Consider the following 16,572-nt stretch of genomic DNA (forward strand, 5'->3'; position numbering starts at 1 on the left):
CTGTCAGTTTAGTGTGGATTGAATTTACCCACACCTCAGCATTATTTGCAGTGAAACTACCTCAGCAGGCATGGTAATGCCTCTTATAATTGATGTTACCATCAGAGAAGGCGGTTCCACTCGTTATTCCACACATTGACAAGTAAGAGTCTCATTTCTTTTTAAGTGTTGAAAGAAAGATCTAGCATTTTTCATGACTTCAGGAAATCCCAAATTCTGATGCAGCCATTGAAAGATTTTAGAATTAGGAAATAAGGAGCAACATGGTTCAACAAACAGCAATGTCAAAATGATTTTAGTGATAGTTCTTGAGAGGTAACCAGACCAAGACCAAAGCACAGCACTTCTTTAGTTATACATGTAATCTGGTCAACAGTATGCACAGAAATTATGCCCCATTCACCAGTAATCTGTCAATATTGTCTGGAATCTCATGTAAAAAATTATTGAGATTTATAAAATTCCTTCAATAGCGTTGACATTTATTACACATCCCCAGATGCAATTGATGGAAGACATTTTTAACTTAGCGTGGAATTAACATATGATTTCAAATCCTCCACCATTTTTGTTTGAAGTGTGACAACCTTCATTTGTTGAGTTACAGTCATAGAGTCATAGAGATGTACAGCACGGAAACAGACTCTTCGGTCCAACTCATCCATGCCGATCAGATATCTTAAATTAATCTAGTCCTTTTTGCTAGCATTTGGCCCATATCCCTCTTAAACAGTTCCTATTCATATACCCACCCAGATGCTTTTTAAATATTGAAATTGTACCAGCCTCCACCACTTTCTCTGGCAGCTTTGTTCCAATCACGTACCACCTTCTGTGTGAAAAAGTTATCCCTTCGGTCCCATTTCAATCTTTCCCCTCTCACCTTAAACCTATGTCCTCCAGGTTTGGACTACTCCACCCAGGGGAAAAGACTTTGCCTATTTACTCTATCCATGCCCCTCATGATTTTATAAGCCTCTATAAGGTCACCCCTCAACCCCTGATGCTCCAAAGAAAACAACCCCAGCCAATTCAGCCTCTCCCTATAGCTTAAACCGTCCAACCTTGGCAACATCTTTGTAAATCTTTCAAAACCCTTCCAAGTTTCACAACATCCTCCCTAAAGCAGAGAGACCAAAATTGAATGCAGTATTCCAAAAGTGGCCTAACCAGTGTCCTGTACAACTATGACATGACCTCCCAATGCCTATACTCAATGCACTGACCAATAAAGACAAGCATACCAAATACCTTCTTCACTATCCTATCTATCTGCAACTTTACTTGCAAGGAACTATGAACCTGCACTCCTATGTACTTTGAGACCTACCAACTGCTTGAGTTCAGCAATGTTTCATTGATGATAACCACGGAGCATGTTCACTCCAATAGTCTGTACTTCAGCTTGTAAAAAACAACTCATTTCATTCAGCCTCTTGTGGTAGATGTTGTTAAACCCTTGAGTATATTGCTTTTTTAATAACTGATACCAAAGGCTTGCAAACACTGCAATGTGGGGCTGACATTTATTCGCAATTATTGCCTCTGCAGATACATTGACTCAAAGTTAATTCATCACCAGTGTGCAGATGAGGGGAAGAGAAAGCTATTGTTTTGTGCACTGTGAGTAGATGTGTGCCAGCTGAAAATACTGAAAATAAATAAATAATTTCATCACACATAGCGCACAACATCTTCCACAACACTGGAACAGATATACAGGGACATTGCTGGTCAATACAAACCTGATAAAAAGACACCAAATGATATTCAGTTTATTTTAATCTTCTCTCTCCCAGTATGTTAACAATGAACTAAGCATTGTTTCAAGCTATGTATGTCAGGATCACTAATGGTCCAGTAAGGGCCAGACTCCATGATGCACAGATCTCAGTGTAATCACAATTCATAATATTTGAACCACATTACAATGGTGGAAAGACCATATTTGAAACAACTGAGTGAGTTGAAGTTGAAGATGTTCTCAAAGTTGATCTCTTACACTTTGGCAATAGCCATTGGGAACAGTTGCAATCATAAAGATCAACAACTAGATAATCTGCTTCAGTGACTTTGACTGCGGGATAAATATTGACCAGGTTGCTATGGAGAACCCCTTTGCTCCTCTTCAAAATAGTAAAGTGAGAACTTTCATATCCTACTGAGCTGGCAGGCGGGCCCTCATTTTATAGATTAATCTATCAGTACTTACAACTTTCTGACTCAGAGGCAAGTGTGTCATGACTGAGCCATGGTTGAATATTCTATTTGGCAGAATTCCTACTTCTGAATTCTTTCCAGTGACCAGTGCTTGACTGTTAGGTGAGCTAAGGGTTAGTAGTGATTCCCTTCAGTTGAGTAATTTAGAAACTATATTGTCAAGACTTGGTTCACGTAACTGAAGAAATGGAAGACTGCTGATGTTGATGCATCTGTACCCTGTGAGTTAGAAACCATATTTTCAGAAGACATTAGACAATTAGGTGCTGAATGTCTCTGGAATGAGAAATAGCAGTGGATTGTCGTGTTGGTGGAGTGAATGGTTATGAGGTCCAAGGTACTTTTCAGCTTTCCAAAGTAATCCCAAATTTCTCAGCTGAAGGATAGGCTACCTTGGTTATCACTGTGAATGTTTATCCTGTGGACCCAGATCATTGCCGAGATTGGTTCTTTCAGTATTAAAGTCTTGCATCTAGAGCACATCCACCCTAACCTCAGCCTTCACATTTCAAAACTTTCAAAGGACTGAAAAAAGACAACGTAAACCAGTCATATCCTGTTTTTTTTTGGATCAGGATAACCTGGCTTCTATCCAGAAACTGGAGCCAGGAGTTTTGAAGCGGTTATCTTTGAATGGGCCTCAGGATATATCTCTGCAGTCCACTTTTCCTGAGGAAGTAGCTGACCTCTGACATTAAAGGACAAGAAAAGTTAAAACACAACTGCATCTTATGAGCTAACTATCGCAACCATTCTCCGACACCAAAGATCACTCCCAGCAAAACTGCAGGAAGTTGACTAGTAAATGTTTTCAATTTGAGAATAATTAACATTCCTATTCTACGCCTCTTGTTGCTCAATATTGCAAAAAAAGATAGAGTTAGCATACTTACTAATACATTCATACAACATTTAAAATAAATTGGTTAAAAACGTTAAAAGCCCAGCAGTCATAATGCACTGGAATATTCAATGTATAACCTCCAGATGGTGCTGCAGGTTGAAGCAATGTTTGTCCTTCGCAGGTGAATCAGGATTGTGAATGGGACTAGGTCATTGTCTGGTTGTTCAGATTTGAGTTCTAATATGAAGAGATAATAATAAAAAATTATTGCACCGAGGTGGATTTTCATCTTGTGTTAACTGTGCTGTTCTCCTACAACTTACAGGGTTCATCTCAAAATTCATCTGTATCAATAAATACTTGACTCACTGTGAACTCAATCCAAATCAGCGCTACCCTCTCATTAATAGAATAGCTCTTAACATGACCTAAAAGCATTAACAATATGCTAAGTTTTTAAAAAGGCTAAAAGTTCTTTTAATTAAACTTGAATAAATTTGGCCTGTTATGTTTAAAGATCCCAGAATTGTTGTAGTGAATGTAATCATTATTACATAAGTGCTTGAGATGAAAGGACAGGCATTATTGTCAAAAGGAGAGGAAAGAACTTGTTTTTTTTATTTGATCATGTGATGCAGATGTGGCTGGTTGGCACAATGTTGATGCCCAACCCCAACTGTCCTGGAGAAAGTTGTGATGAACTACCATCTTGAGCCACTGCAGTCCTTAGGCTGTAGGAACACTCTGTTGTTGTTAGGAAAGGGGTTCCCTGATATTGACCCATCAACAGTGAAAAAACACAATATAGTTTCAAGTGAGGATGGTGTGTAAGTTGGAGGCGGAGCTTGTAGGTGATGTGTACCCAGTGTATCTGCTGCACATGTCCTTCTGAGTGTTAGAGATTGTGGGTTTGAAAGATGGGGTATGTAGTGTCTTTCATAGTCTCCTGATTTCCTAAAGCAGGAGAAAGTGAGGACTGCAGATGCTGGAGATCAGAGTCGAGAGTGTGGTGGTGGAAAAGCACAGCAGGTCAGGCAGCATCCGAGGAGCAGGAGAATCGACGTCTTGGACATAAGCCCTTCATCAGGAATGAGTCTCATTCTCACACATTTGCTCTAATATCCTAAAGCACCTTACAGGCAACTACTTGTACATACTTTTTCTTTTTTCATTGGTCTTGTGGTGCACCTGAGAGTTTGAGTCAAGACTGAAGAGTTCAAGAACTTTCTTCATAGTTAGGCTTCTGGAAAATTCTGATTATTGTGTTGTAACACTATATATAACTATACACAATAATCTGAGATGCACCAGATTGTTCAGAGATTGTTATCTACATGTGCTTCTCTCTTCAAATCTAATAACTATGATCCCAGAACTCTACTGATATTTCATCCTCCATCTATCTCCACCCATGCTGTGCTATTTATGCCGTCTGGGAAGCAACTCTGTGACATCATCACAAGGTTTTTCCATGGTCTTAACACCCTTATATAACACTTTTGAAGTGCTGTTATTGTTATAATTTAGGAAGGACGCAGTCATACTGCAAACAGCAAAGGCCCTGTTAACAGCTATGAGATCATCATTAGATAATCTGCTTTTATCATACTCGTTAATGGATAAATAATGACCAAGACAGCAAGAACATCTTTTATTCTTCTTCAAGTAGTGTCAAAATATCTTTTGCATTCATCTGATGGAGTAGATGCGGATATTCTTTAATGACTCAACTAAAGATCAGCACTTCCATCAGTGCACCACACCCTCAGTACTGGACAGTCAGCATGGATTTGGTGACAGTTCTCCAGAATGGCACTTTGGACAGAATAACTTTCTCATTCAATGTTGATTCACTGAGCCAAACCTGACACTAACAACAATAGTTATACTCTGAATGAAACCAAGTTCATTGCCAGTGAAGACAATAAGGGTTTGTCAGCATAGATCCACAGGAGGTCAAAAGCAGCACTTCAAAGTAAAATTTCAGACCGTCGTTGCAAAAAAAAGCACAAATAAAGCTGAAGTGAGGGTCAAAGGGAAAATTCTCCAGTGGCTGAAGTCACACCTGAAGACAAGAAGGATGGTTGGAGTTGTCAGAGGCCCATCTTCACAGCTCCAGGGCACTGTTACAGGAGTTCATGATAGATGCAAGCTGCATCCAGACCACCTTCAGCTGTTTCACCAATAAGCTCCTTTAGAACATCAGGTTAGGAGCAAGGCTGAATGCTTCCAAGCTGTAGACCTCCTTTCACAATCCTCTGATCTTGATAATGAATTCAGAGCCTGAATAACATCAAATGAGTACCAACAAGTGGAATTTCCATGACTGGACGAGGATATCTAAAGTAAGAAAAGGTTCATCAATCTCCTTTAGAACATGGTATCAGCATGAAAGATCCCAGGAACTTCTCATTAATATCTTTAGAATTAATCATTGATTAGAAGCTGACCTGAATGATCCATACCAATAAAAGTTAGGGTGAGGTTAAGTGCTCTGTGATGCTCCAATTGTGCAAAATTATTTCCATATCTAAAAGTGTCAAGGTGAGAACATTAAGCTGTTAGTGTACATATTAATTTGTGTAGGTGGGAGGAACAAAGACTTTTAAGTGTCTAGATTCACAAATTGTTAAAAGCTAATGCGTATAAGTACAAAAGGTATTTGAAACAGCTGGAGGAAAGGGGCTTTTATCTGAAGGGGACTGAAATTCAAAAGTAAAGGTGCAATGTTTCAGTTGCACGGGAGCTGAGTGTCATCTGATTGCACTCATTTGGATACTATATCTCAGGAAAGATAAATTGACCTGGTAGAGAATGCAGCACAGACTAATAGCAGAGTTTGGAGTGTTAAGTTATTGTAGAGATCTGGAAGAGAGATAATTAAAATCTTTAAAATGATAGCACAATTCAATAGGATTGAAACTGGAAAGAAGGTGAATGGATGTTTCCTCTCACGGAAGAATCTATAACTCGGAGTCACAGTTTGATGTCACAGTTTGGTACCGTTTGGTCTCCCATTTAAGACACAGATGAGAAGGAATTTCTTCTCTCAGAGGGTCATTAGTGTTTGGAATGTTCTTCTATAAAAATCCATAGAAGGTTTAGTCATTGAAAATATTCAAGGCCAAGTTGAACAGATTGACAAGAGAGTCAAACATTAGACAGGACAGAATGGAAAATGGAGTGGAGATGAGGGGTCTTATCAAATGGTGGAACTGGATGGTGAGGTTACATAGCCTGTTCTTGCTCTTATTTATTATGTTCTTTCATTGAAAACAAGTAAATCATTTCTATTTTCTCATTGAAGAATCCACAAACCAGTATGGTGGCTCAGTGGTTAGCAATATGGCCTCACAGCGCCAGGGACTTGGTTTGATTCTACCCTCAGGCAACAGCCTGTGTGGAGTTTGCACATTCTCCCCTCTGGTTTCCTCCCACACTCCAAAGATATGCAGGTTAGGTGGATTGGCCATGCTAAATTACCCATAGTGTCGAGGGATGTGCAGGCTACATGAATTAGCCAGGGAAACGCAGAGTTACAGGAATAGGGTAGGAGCTGAGTCTGGATAATATGCTCTTTGGAGACTCAGATTGGACTTGATGGGCCAAATGACCTGTTTCCATACTGCAGGGATTCTATGATTCTGTGAGCAGTGAAATCAGGAAACACGTCTTTATACAAAAAATAGGGGAAATCTGGAATTCTTGTTCCCATCCCCAAAAACTGACCTGATACATTTTTGTTAGGTAGGGGTATCAAATGATACAGAGCAAAGGCAGATAATGGAGTCAAGGTACAAATCATCCATGAGCGAATTGATTGATCAAACAGGTTCAAAGGGCGAAATAGTCTACGTCTATTCAAAGTTCCGGCTGAAGGTGAATACAGCAATGACAGGATTTCCATTACAGCTCTTTAAGAAAGTCCCAGCTGACCTTGTCTAAGAAAAAGGTAATTTTTCCTGAATAGTTTTGGAGGTGCTGTCACTTCTGAGAGCAACACAAACATAAAGAAGGTTGCAATCTGAGGTAAAAGTGGAAGGCAGGCTTGCTTGGGTACTGCTTGAGTAGCTGCATCAGTGTTGAAGAAGAGTCACTGGACTCCAGTTTCTCTCCACAGATGGGGCCAGACCTGCTGAGACTTTCCAGCAATTTCTGTTCTTGTTGCATCGGTACTCATCTGGATTCTTCAGCAGCGTTTGTCATCTGTTATTGGGAGATTTATGGGAACATTTCAAAGCAGGACTGATTCAAAACATTCCTGTGGCAGTGAAAACGCCAGGGCCTTGAAATGAAATTTCAGCACCTCAGGCAGGGAGAGGAGCAGTCAGTTCTGAAAGTGAGTGGCACTGTGTATAAACATGCAACATCTCTGTGAAGAGCGGCTAAATAGGCTGATGTCAGGAAATGGAAAAGGAGCAGTGAGGCCAGCTGAAGGCCACATGCTAATTGAAAGTACATGACTTAGTGCAATCCCCCTGAAACCTAAATCTCTCCCCAAATCTCAAGCACTGATTTCTGACCTTGTTTGGACTTAGCAGTACTCATGGCAATTATAAGTAAATAGGTTTTAGGTTTTCAAATTTTGGATTGTTGCTTCACAAAACTATGGCATGAAAAATCAATAAGTCTGTTTTCTAATTTAACTGAACATCTCAGCACCAGCATTTCCCACTGTCTCAACTGGCCAAAGTCAACGATGTCAGATCCATCATGAATCAGGTCAGAAATTGGCTGCGGCCAATTTCATTCATATGGAAACAAATCAGATTCTTTTCAGTGAGTTGTTAGTGGGCTGTCTAGAGGCACAGACCTCCATTGGCACATAACAGCAAGCATTTTTTAACTGTGCATTCCTCTGGGCATTCTGCAGCACCATTCTGCTCTATGCCTGCCATTGGCTCAAGTTTTGAACCAGACAGTCTTGTTTATAAATGGGCTGTAGGGAAATGTCTAAACTTCATACTGAAGAACCAGAAATCTGTATTTATTTTAACTAGAAGGCAATTCTTTCCACTTAGAATATGATAGTGTTATATTGAAGTGTTATTTTATGTGATTTCAGCAGTAACAAACCAAACATCAGAACTGAGGCCTGTCTCACCCCAATCCTCCTCCAATTTTAGGCTTAGGAAAAAAAAACCCAACTCACCTCTAATGCATATTATCAAGTGAATGGAGGAGAATCGGTTGTACCCCAATATCTGAGGCTGGAGGAGGGTCTTGATTTCAATCAATGCTCAGTCAATGCAAACTGTTACACATGACTCAAAGTTTCAAAGTTACAGGGAGAAGTCACTGATTGGAATCAACTTTCAGCATGGAGATATTGCTGGATACTGACCAAAGCTCCCTGCTTTAATGAAAAGAGATTCATTTAGGTTTGATTTCTGTCTGCATTGCACACATGGGTTGTTGCAACTACTCAATTTCCACAGAATCGTGCATTTTCAAGGATATACAAGTGTTTGGAAATCATTTTCAAATCATTTGCTAGCTGTCTGAAGTTATATATGACATGGAACTGAAATCTCCTGTATCTTTCACTTTTTTTCTTTCTATTCAGTAATGGGACATGGGTGTCACTGGCTAGGCCAGCAGTTGATGTTCAGCTAGATGGTGATTAAGAGTAAACCACTTTGCTCTGAATCTGGCACCGTTTAAAGTCCAAATGCCAGAATGTCTTCCTGAAGAAATTTAGTGAACCAGATGGGTTATTTTTATGGCATTATCACTAATTTTTTTTCATTCATTCATGGGCCTCACTGGTTGGGTCAGCATTTATTGCCCATCCTCGAGGGCAGTTAAGAGTCAACTACATTGCAGTGGGTCTGGAGTCACATGTAGTGACTCAAAGAACTTTCCTAAAGCTCATTAGTGAACCAGATGGGTTTTTTTCCCAAAAATTAACAATGAATTCATGGTCATCATTAGACCCTTGATTTCAGGTTTTTATTGTATTCAAGATGCATCATCTGCCATGATGTGATTTGAGCCTGGGTCCCAGAATATTCCCTGGATTTCTGGATTAACAGTCCAGCAATAATATCGCTAGGCCATTGCTTTCCATTGTGTATGGTTGTCATTAGGCTAGTATTGTTTTTAATTGAATTCAAATTTGACTGTCTGTCACATTAGGATTTGAACCCATGTCCCCACACATTAGCCTGAGGCTCTGGATTACTTGTCTACTGACATTACCACCACTTCCCCATTTCTCATAAGACATAGAAATAGGAGTAAACCATTTAGGCCTGTTGGGCCTTCTCCACCAGTCAAAATGTTCACAACTGATCTTGGACGTCAACTTCACTTTTGTGCTCACTCTCAATACCCTGTAATTCACTGACAGACCAGAAACTTATCTTACTCAGCCTTAAATATTTCAACGATGCAATATCTACAAAGCTCTGTTATAGAAAATTCCAAAGATTTGCAACAGTGTAAAAATTACTCCATCATCTCAGCCCTAAATGATTAATCCCTTATCTTGAGACTGTGTCCCCATGATCTAGATTCCCCAGCTAGGGATACAACTTCGGCAGTATCTACCCAGTTAAGTTCCAAGTAGAATCTCATATGAATTTATAAGATTACATCTCACTCTTTTAATTTAATTTTAAGTTACTCAGTCTATCACCAAATGAGCTACAATCCTGGAGCTCCGAGAGACCAAACACCTGTTTATCTTAGATTTAAAGACATTCAACCATGGAACATCTGCAAGCCTCTGGGGTCGAGAATTCTAAAGATTCATAACATGTTCCATCACCAAATGATCTTACCCCAGCAACCAATCTGGTGAACTTTCAAGGTACTGTCCCCAATTCAAGAACTTTCTTCTTTAAGGATGGAGACCAAAACTGCAGGCAGTGCTCCAGGTCTCACTAGAGGCCTGTACAGTTGTAGCAACACTTACTAATTCTTGCACTCAAAATCCATTAAAAAAAGGGTGACATGCCATTTGCCTTCCTAACTGCTTGCTGTAATCTGCAAGCTAAATATCTGAGTTCCTTGTGTTTGTCTGGCTATGTCTGCTTGGGTATAATCTCGGATTTGTCAACACATGACCACCTACCTCCAATTGCCCCACCCAAACAGTCTTTTTCCTCCCTCAATCATTTCTTGAATACCAGTATAACAAATTCATTAAAGAAAATAAAAGCAAAGCAGTTATTAATTCTGTATGATTTTTCTCTTGCTTGCTGGCATCAATTCCATGGCAATTATTCATTAATTCCTGGAGATTTTAGGATAGTCTCAGAGGGTTGGCCATCCTGTGAATGCACGGCATGATTCCAACAAGCTGCTGCTCAAGGATCTTTTTTATATAAACATTGAAATGTTACCCTTTTCATACGGAACAGACTCAAATTGCTGGTGACAATATAAACCAGAGACACTCACACTTGGCCAGGCCTTCAGGATAACTATTGCTTTCAGCCATTGAGGGCGTTTAACCCAATTGGCTTTGCCAATCTTGATCATAGCAATCAAGCAATTCCACCGACTGGAAGGAAACAGCATTTTATTTGTGCCCAAAGCATCTTGTTTCACCACTGCTGTGCATTTTGATGGAGCGTTACTTGCACATTTTACATTGGGGTTGATGAGAAGAACAGGTGGAGAAAGTGAGCTCTGCAGATGCTGGAGATCAGAGCTGAAAATGTGTTGCTGGAACAGCGCATCAGGTCAGGCAGCATCCAGGGAACAGGAGAATCGACGTTTCGGGCATAAGCCCTTCTTCAGAGATGAACAGGTGCAAAATTTTCATTCACTCTATTCGAAAAGCTATCGTCAGTATGTATTGCATGCAGAATGGTTACCAATATTCAATTCTCTGACCAGTAATCATAGGTTTTTATTAAAATTATGCTCGTTCATGGGGCTAATTTTAACTGGGGCTGATAATGTAATATGAGCAGTATTAGGTTGAAAATCACACAACAGCAGGTTATAGTCCAAGAGGTTTAATTGGAAGCACTAGCTTTCGGAGCGACGCTCCTTCATCAGGTGATAGTCTATCACCTGATGAAGGAGTGTCGCTCTGAAAGCTAGTGTGTGCTTCCAATTAAACCTGTTGGACTATAACCTGGTGTTGTGTGATTTTTAATTTTGTACACCCCAGTCCAACACCGGCATCTCCAAATCATGAGCAGTATTAGAGTATTTACAACTCGATTGCATTCCATTGATGTCAATGGCATTTGGCAACTGAGAGACTTATATTAATGGTGACTCATTTCACTTTTGCAGAAATGAAAGAGATCCCCTGAAAGCCCATTTAACAGATGTAATCTAGAGTTTTTTTTACACATCGTGGTATGAGGCAATGCATCAGGCTCATGGATCCTGACAATACTCCACAGCTCAGATTCGCTGAATGCTAAAATCTCTGGCTGTGCTAAGACGGAGAGTAAATTTTTCATTCAAAACGTTAAGAATCTTTGGAATTCTCAACGCCAGAGGCTTGTAGATGTTCCGTCATTGAATGTCTTTAAGTCTGAGATAAACAGGTGTTTGGTCTCTCGGAGCTCCAGGTTTGCAGGTCTCACTATAGCCATGAGTTTCTGCTCTATCCCACTTTCCAGGCTGGTGAGTTGTACAGCAAAACACTTGATGGCCTCATTAATAACAGCATTTTAAAATTTGCTTCTGGCAAGGCTATAATTATGAGATGATGTTTGTACTACTATGATGTCTTTAAATAGTGACTTTGAAGATTTTCTTATGGTAATGATATTGAAAGAAACAGAAACCTCCCAGTAATCATGATATGTTACTTGTGGGGGAACCCATGACACTATTAAATGCTGTTGATGCTCTTATCCTTCAGAAGGGAATTGGATGAAAGGAAATTGTTTCATCAATTACTTTGATGTCATTGTAGTAATCAATTGAAGAACTGTGATTTATTTACATTAATTTGAATTTTAATTCCTGTCAGGACATTTCTGAAAATATCCTAATCATAACAATTGACTTCATAATCCCTGAACTGAATTCTATTCTTTTTTTTTGTTTTAGAAGGCTCACATGTATGGGTATTGTTGAGAATGCCATTCGGTTCAGAAGTGACGTAAGACTACAAGTTTGTGATGATGCTGTAGCTTTAAGAAGTTACTTTGTCCTGGTTTCCTTTAAGAGAGAAATTGAATGAGAGGTGCCAAGCTAGCTAGTTAAGACAACTTGATTAAACAGCTTGGAGGCCTTGGTTGTTCTTTAGAAGCAGAAGCTATTGGGGTGTCAACAGAGTTTGAAGCTTCAGTGAAGGTTGCTGCTAATCTGTCTGAATTATCTATTCATGGTTTTTCCTCCTGGATTGGAGAACTGCATGTGAGAATCTGTGTCTGAATTTTCCTTTTTTGCCAAGGGCTTTATTTACGAGATGTTATGATATTGGAACTGTTAATTAGTAATAGTTACTGTATCTATTATTCTGGTAAGTTTCCAATAGGGCTAAATTATTCGAAATTCCTCTTTCTTTGGTTATATTTTAACTACAGTGTTTAAGTAAGTTGTATTATGCTTAATGTCGAGTAGTGTGACCAGTCAAATTGCATTTGGAACAGACACTTCACATCTGCTTTTACAATAAGAAAAAGTTAGGGTTGAGGCTACCTTCTTAAAATATTTTGAGGGGGTCTGGACTAGTCTGTAACATTGTGAGGCACTTGCATGAATTATAGCAATTCCGTTTGTTAAGGAAGGTGAGATATAGATAGATTGCACAAAGAATTTGACCAAAGCAACAGTTGGCATGTTCAAGAGAATTGGAAGGCAACTCTAAAAGTTGAAAATGTGTTGCTGGAAAAGCGCAGCAGGTCAGGCAGCATCCAGGAAACAGGAGAATCGACGTTTCGGGCATAAGCCCTTCTTCAGGAATCCTGAAGAAGGGCTTATGCCCGAAACGTCAATTCTCCTGTTCCCTGGATGCTGCCTGACCTGCTGCGCTTTTCCAGCAACACATTTTCAGCTCTGATTTCCAGCATCTGCAGTGCTCACTTTCAACTCTAAAAGTTGTTAAGCTACTGGGGAGAGTGCCCAGTATGAAGTTAGTGGGGTGAAGTGGTAAATTATTCCAGGCCATTTTAACATCGAGGCCTTATTACCAAAGTACAGAACCCAACTCCCACCTGAACCTACCAGGAACAATAGGGAGTTGGTGAATGGGTGGAGGTAATATGTCAGGGCACTACCAATAAGTCGCCGAGGTAACAGCTCCAATCGATCCGGTCAATAGTGTGTGATTAGGTGGCAGAGAAGTGATCTCTGCGCGGAATTATAGGCAGAGGGAGCATATCTGGGGCAAGAAATGCCAAAACTTTCCTTGTGGGATTGGAAGAAGCATTCCTCTTCCACATAGCCCATAGAGAATCCTCTGAAAAAGCCAATTAACTTCATTGATTCTTAACTCTGGTTTGGGCTTTGCTGCTCCTTCTCACCTGGCAGAAGCATGTCAAGTTCCCATCACACACCACGGCCTAAACGAATCATGGTGAGAGTTAATTTGACATCACTCTGTGGCACATTAATGAGATTGTCGTCCAGTCTGGGCCCAAGATCCCAAACACCACTCAAATGTGTCTGGCAGGAGCAAATTGGCAAGGTATGCACTACGCTGCTGCTGTCTAAATGTCCCTTATTCCCCTTTTCTCATCAGCTGGGGTTAAAATTGGAACTTTGCCATAAACAGGATAAAAGGATGATGCAGTGACTGATAACTTTGAAATTGTGTTGTCAAATTGGCACTCAGGTAGGGAGCTTATTCATTCCAGTCACTGAATCACTATTTCACTGAGCAAAACTTGATCACTACATCACATGTTGCCTTTGCCAAACGTAACCTCGTTAAATTGTTTCGTGCCCCTTGCAGACCCCAAATCACTAACATTTTGTTCTGCCAAAAGAACCCCCTGCATGGAATTTTATGCAATGCATCTGTTGTTTAAAGGGATGTGAAATGCACACCACATAATAAAACATTCATTCTATTGAACACTGAAGTGTGTGCATTTGTGTGTGTGTGTGAGAGAGAGAGATTATGGAGGGCTATATGTTCTTGTGCAATGCCAAGCTCCTTCTCCTCCCCAGCCACCCCCAGGTACCCCAGCCGCATAACACCTGCATTTGGCTTGTAAATATTCCATTGGTTTTTTTTTTCACACAACCTTTTCACTCGCACAGAAATTCACCAGAACACTGCAGCGTAGCGAAAGCGGGGAAGATGGTCAGCGGATCCGACAGCGTTCCAATGAGCTACAGCAGCTACATGGAGGAGAAGCATGTGCCACCTCCCAACATGACGACTAATGAGCGGAGAGTGATTGTACCAGCAGGTAATTGTTTCAAAGGATACTCTTTGTGCTTGTAGCTGTTAACTTGCAGAACAGGCCACCTTGGAAATACACACAAAACTAGAAATGGTCAGGTCCGTAGGGAGGGGTGGGCTGGCGGCGAGATGGATCAAGTCAAACATGAGCAAGTGTGCAAGATACGTAGGATCACATTTGTGGTCAAGCAGTGCTCTTATCGTATTTGCCTCTGATTATGTAAAGGGATGTATGCTGATGCATTTCCTTTTCTTGTTGTTTGGCATCCCCAGCCCATAACCAAATGGCCTAATTCAGTTCCTATAATTAAAGGAATATTAAAGCCATGAATGTGTCTGTGTTTGGAGGTGTGGCTGGGGAGCAGGGAGGCATTGATTTGGAGACAAATACATAGGGCGCTTGATCCGATTTTAACCTCAACTCTATTTTCATGCAAGTTCCGAGGTCACACGACACCAGGTTATTGTCCGACAGGTTTATTTGAAATCACAAGCTTTCAAAGCTTTCACCAGACGAAGGGGCAGCGCTCCGAAAGCTTGTGATTTCAAATAAACCTGTTGGACTATAAGCTGATGTTGTGCTTTTTCTGACCTGATTCCTGATGAAGGGCTTTTGCATGAAACGTCGATTTTCCTGCTCCTCAGATGTTGCCTGACCTGCTGTGCTTTTCCAGCACCACTCTAATCTTGACTTTTTCTGACCTTGTCCACCACAGTCCAACATCAGAACTCCCAAATCATATTTTCATGCATATCTCCAATAATCTTTCATCCACTTGGTAATCAAGAATCTATTTATCACTGCCTTAAAAATGTACAAAGATTCTATGTCCCCTGGCTTTTTTGCATTTGCAATGAACTTTAGTAAAGGTTGTTGGGGTGTGATGTGAATGACCTCGTGATTTCACAGTCTGATCACATTTTTTTCCCGAAATCTCCCCAACAGAAACCCTAAGAAGCTGACTCTGAATTAGGACAGACAAATTCTAATCTCTACACAGACCATTATTTCTAATCTCTACATAGATCACTATTTCTACCTGGATTTTCTAGAAGAAAAGGATAGAGAAGGAGGGAGGAACCAGCTCGTTTAAGTATTTTTGTAAATTTGATTTGATTTGCTTTTATTTTCACATACCAAAGTACAGGAATACAGTGAAAAGGTGATAATATCGCCACAACAGGTGCCACCTGAGGTACAAGTATCTAGGTACAGAATCTTAAGAACAAGTGGAAAGAATGAAAGTTTAGAATGAATGAATAGCTGTTATTGTCATGTGCACTCGAATGTGTGCAGTGAAAAGTTTGTAGTGTCACCTGTCAGCACCATCTTAGGTACAGGGTTTCTTGGTACAGATATTTAAAGTGTTGTCACAGTGTTGAAATAGTAAAAAAAAAATTGACATGTAAATACAGAGTTTAAAAGTCCAGAATGAGAATAAAAAATGTCTATAAAGTACTCAAGTTATAGTCCTATAGTCCTTTTCCAACACGAGTCCATGCCTGCTGGGCTTCAGAACATGAGACCATGCTGTCTCCACAGGCTGGTCTCCGTCCAGGACTACTCTTCTCCCTGCTCCGGGACTCAGCACTGATCCCTGCTCTGGGTCTCGCTCTGCTCCCAAACACGCTCTGCACCCTGCTCCGGGACTCAGCACTGCTCCCTGCTCCGGGACCCGCTCTGCTCCAGGACTCTCTCTGCTCTCCGCTCTGGGAATCACTCTGCTTCCCACTCCGGGACTCACTCAGATCCCGGCTCCTAGACTGTCTCTGCTCCCCGCTCCAGGACTCACTCTGATCCTGGCTCCTGGACTCTCTCTACTCCCCGCTCCGGGAATCACTCTGCTCCCCGCTCCAGGACTTGGCTCTGCTCCCCACTCCAGGATTCTCCCTGCTACCCGCTCTGGGACTCTCTCTACTCCCCCCTCCCGAACTCACTCTACTCCCCGCTCCGGGACTCTCTCTGCTCCCCGCTCCGGGACTCTCTCTGCTCCCCACTCCAGGATTCTCTCTACTCCCTGCTCCGGGACTCACTCTCATCCCTGCTCCGGGACTCTCTCTGTTTCCCGCTCCGGGACTCAGCTCTGCTCCCGGCTCCGGGACTCTCTCTGCTCCCCACTCCGGGATTCTCTCTACTCCCTGCTCCGGGACTCACTCTACTCCCTGCTCCGGGACT

At 41.1% G+C, this 16,572-nt stretch overlaps 1 protein-coding gene across 8 annotated transcripts in view; it reads left to right on the plus strand.

Moving 5' to 3' along the window:
• erg (ETS transcription factor ERG) overlaps positions 1–16,572 on the plus strand; it is a 262,777-nt gene that overhangs the window by 205,991 nt on the left and 40,214 nt on the right. For all 8 annotated transcript variants that reach the window (XM_043701331.1, XM_043701336.1, XM_043701330.1 and 5 more), the window contains one exon: positions 14,252–14,403. In XM_043701331.1, coding sequence (XP_043557266.1) covers positions 14,252–14,403 — 152 coding nt within the window. The remainder of the gene's footprint in view (positions 1–14,251; positions 14,404–16,572) is intronic.

The sequence above is a fragment of the Chiloscyllium plagiosum genome, chromosome 12 (assembly GCF_004010195.1).
Source record: "Chiloscyllium plagiosum isolate BGI_BamShark_2017 chromosome 12, ASM401019v2, whole genome shotgun sequence".
Taxonomy (NCBI): Eukaryota; Metazoa; Chordata; class Chondrichthyes; order Orectolobiformes; family Hemiscylliidae; genus Chiloscyllium; species Chiloscyllium plagiosum.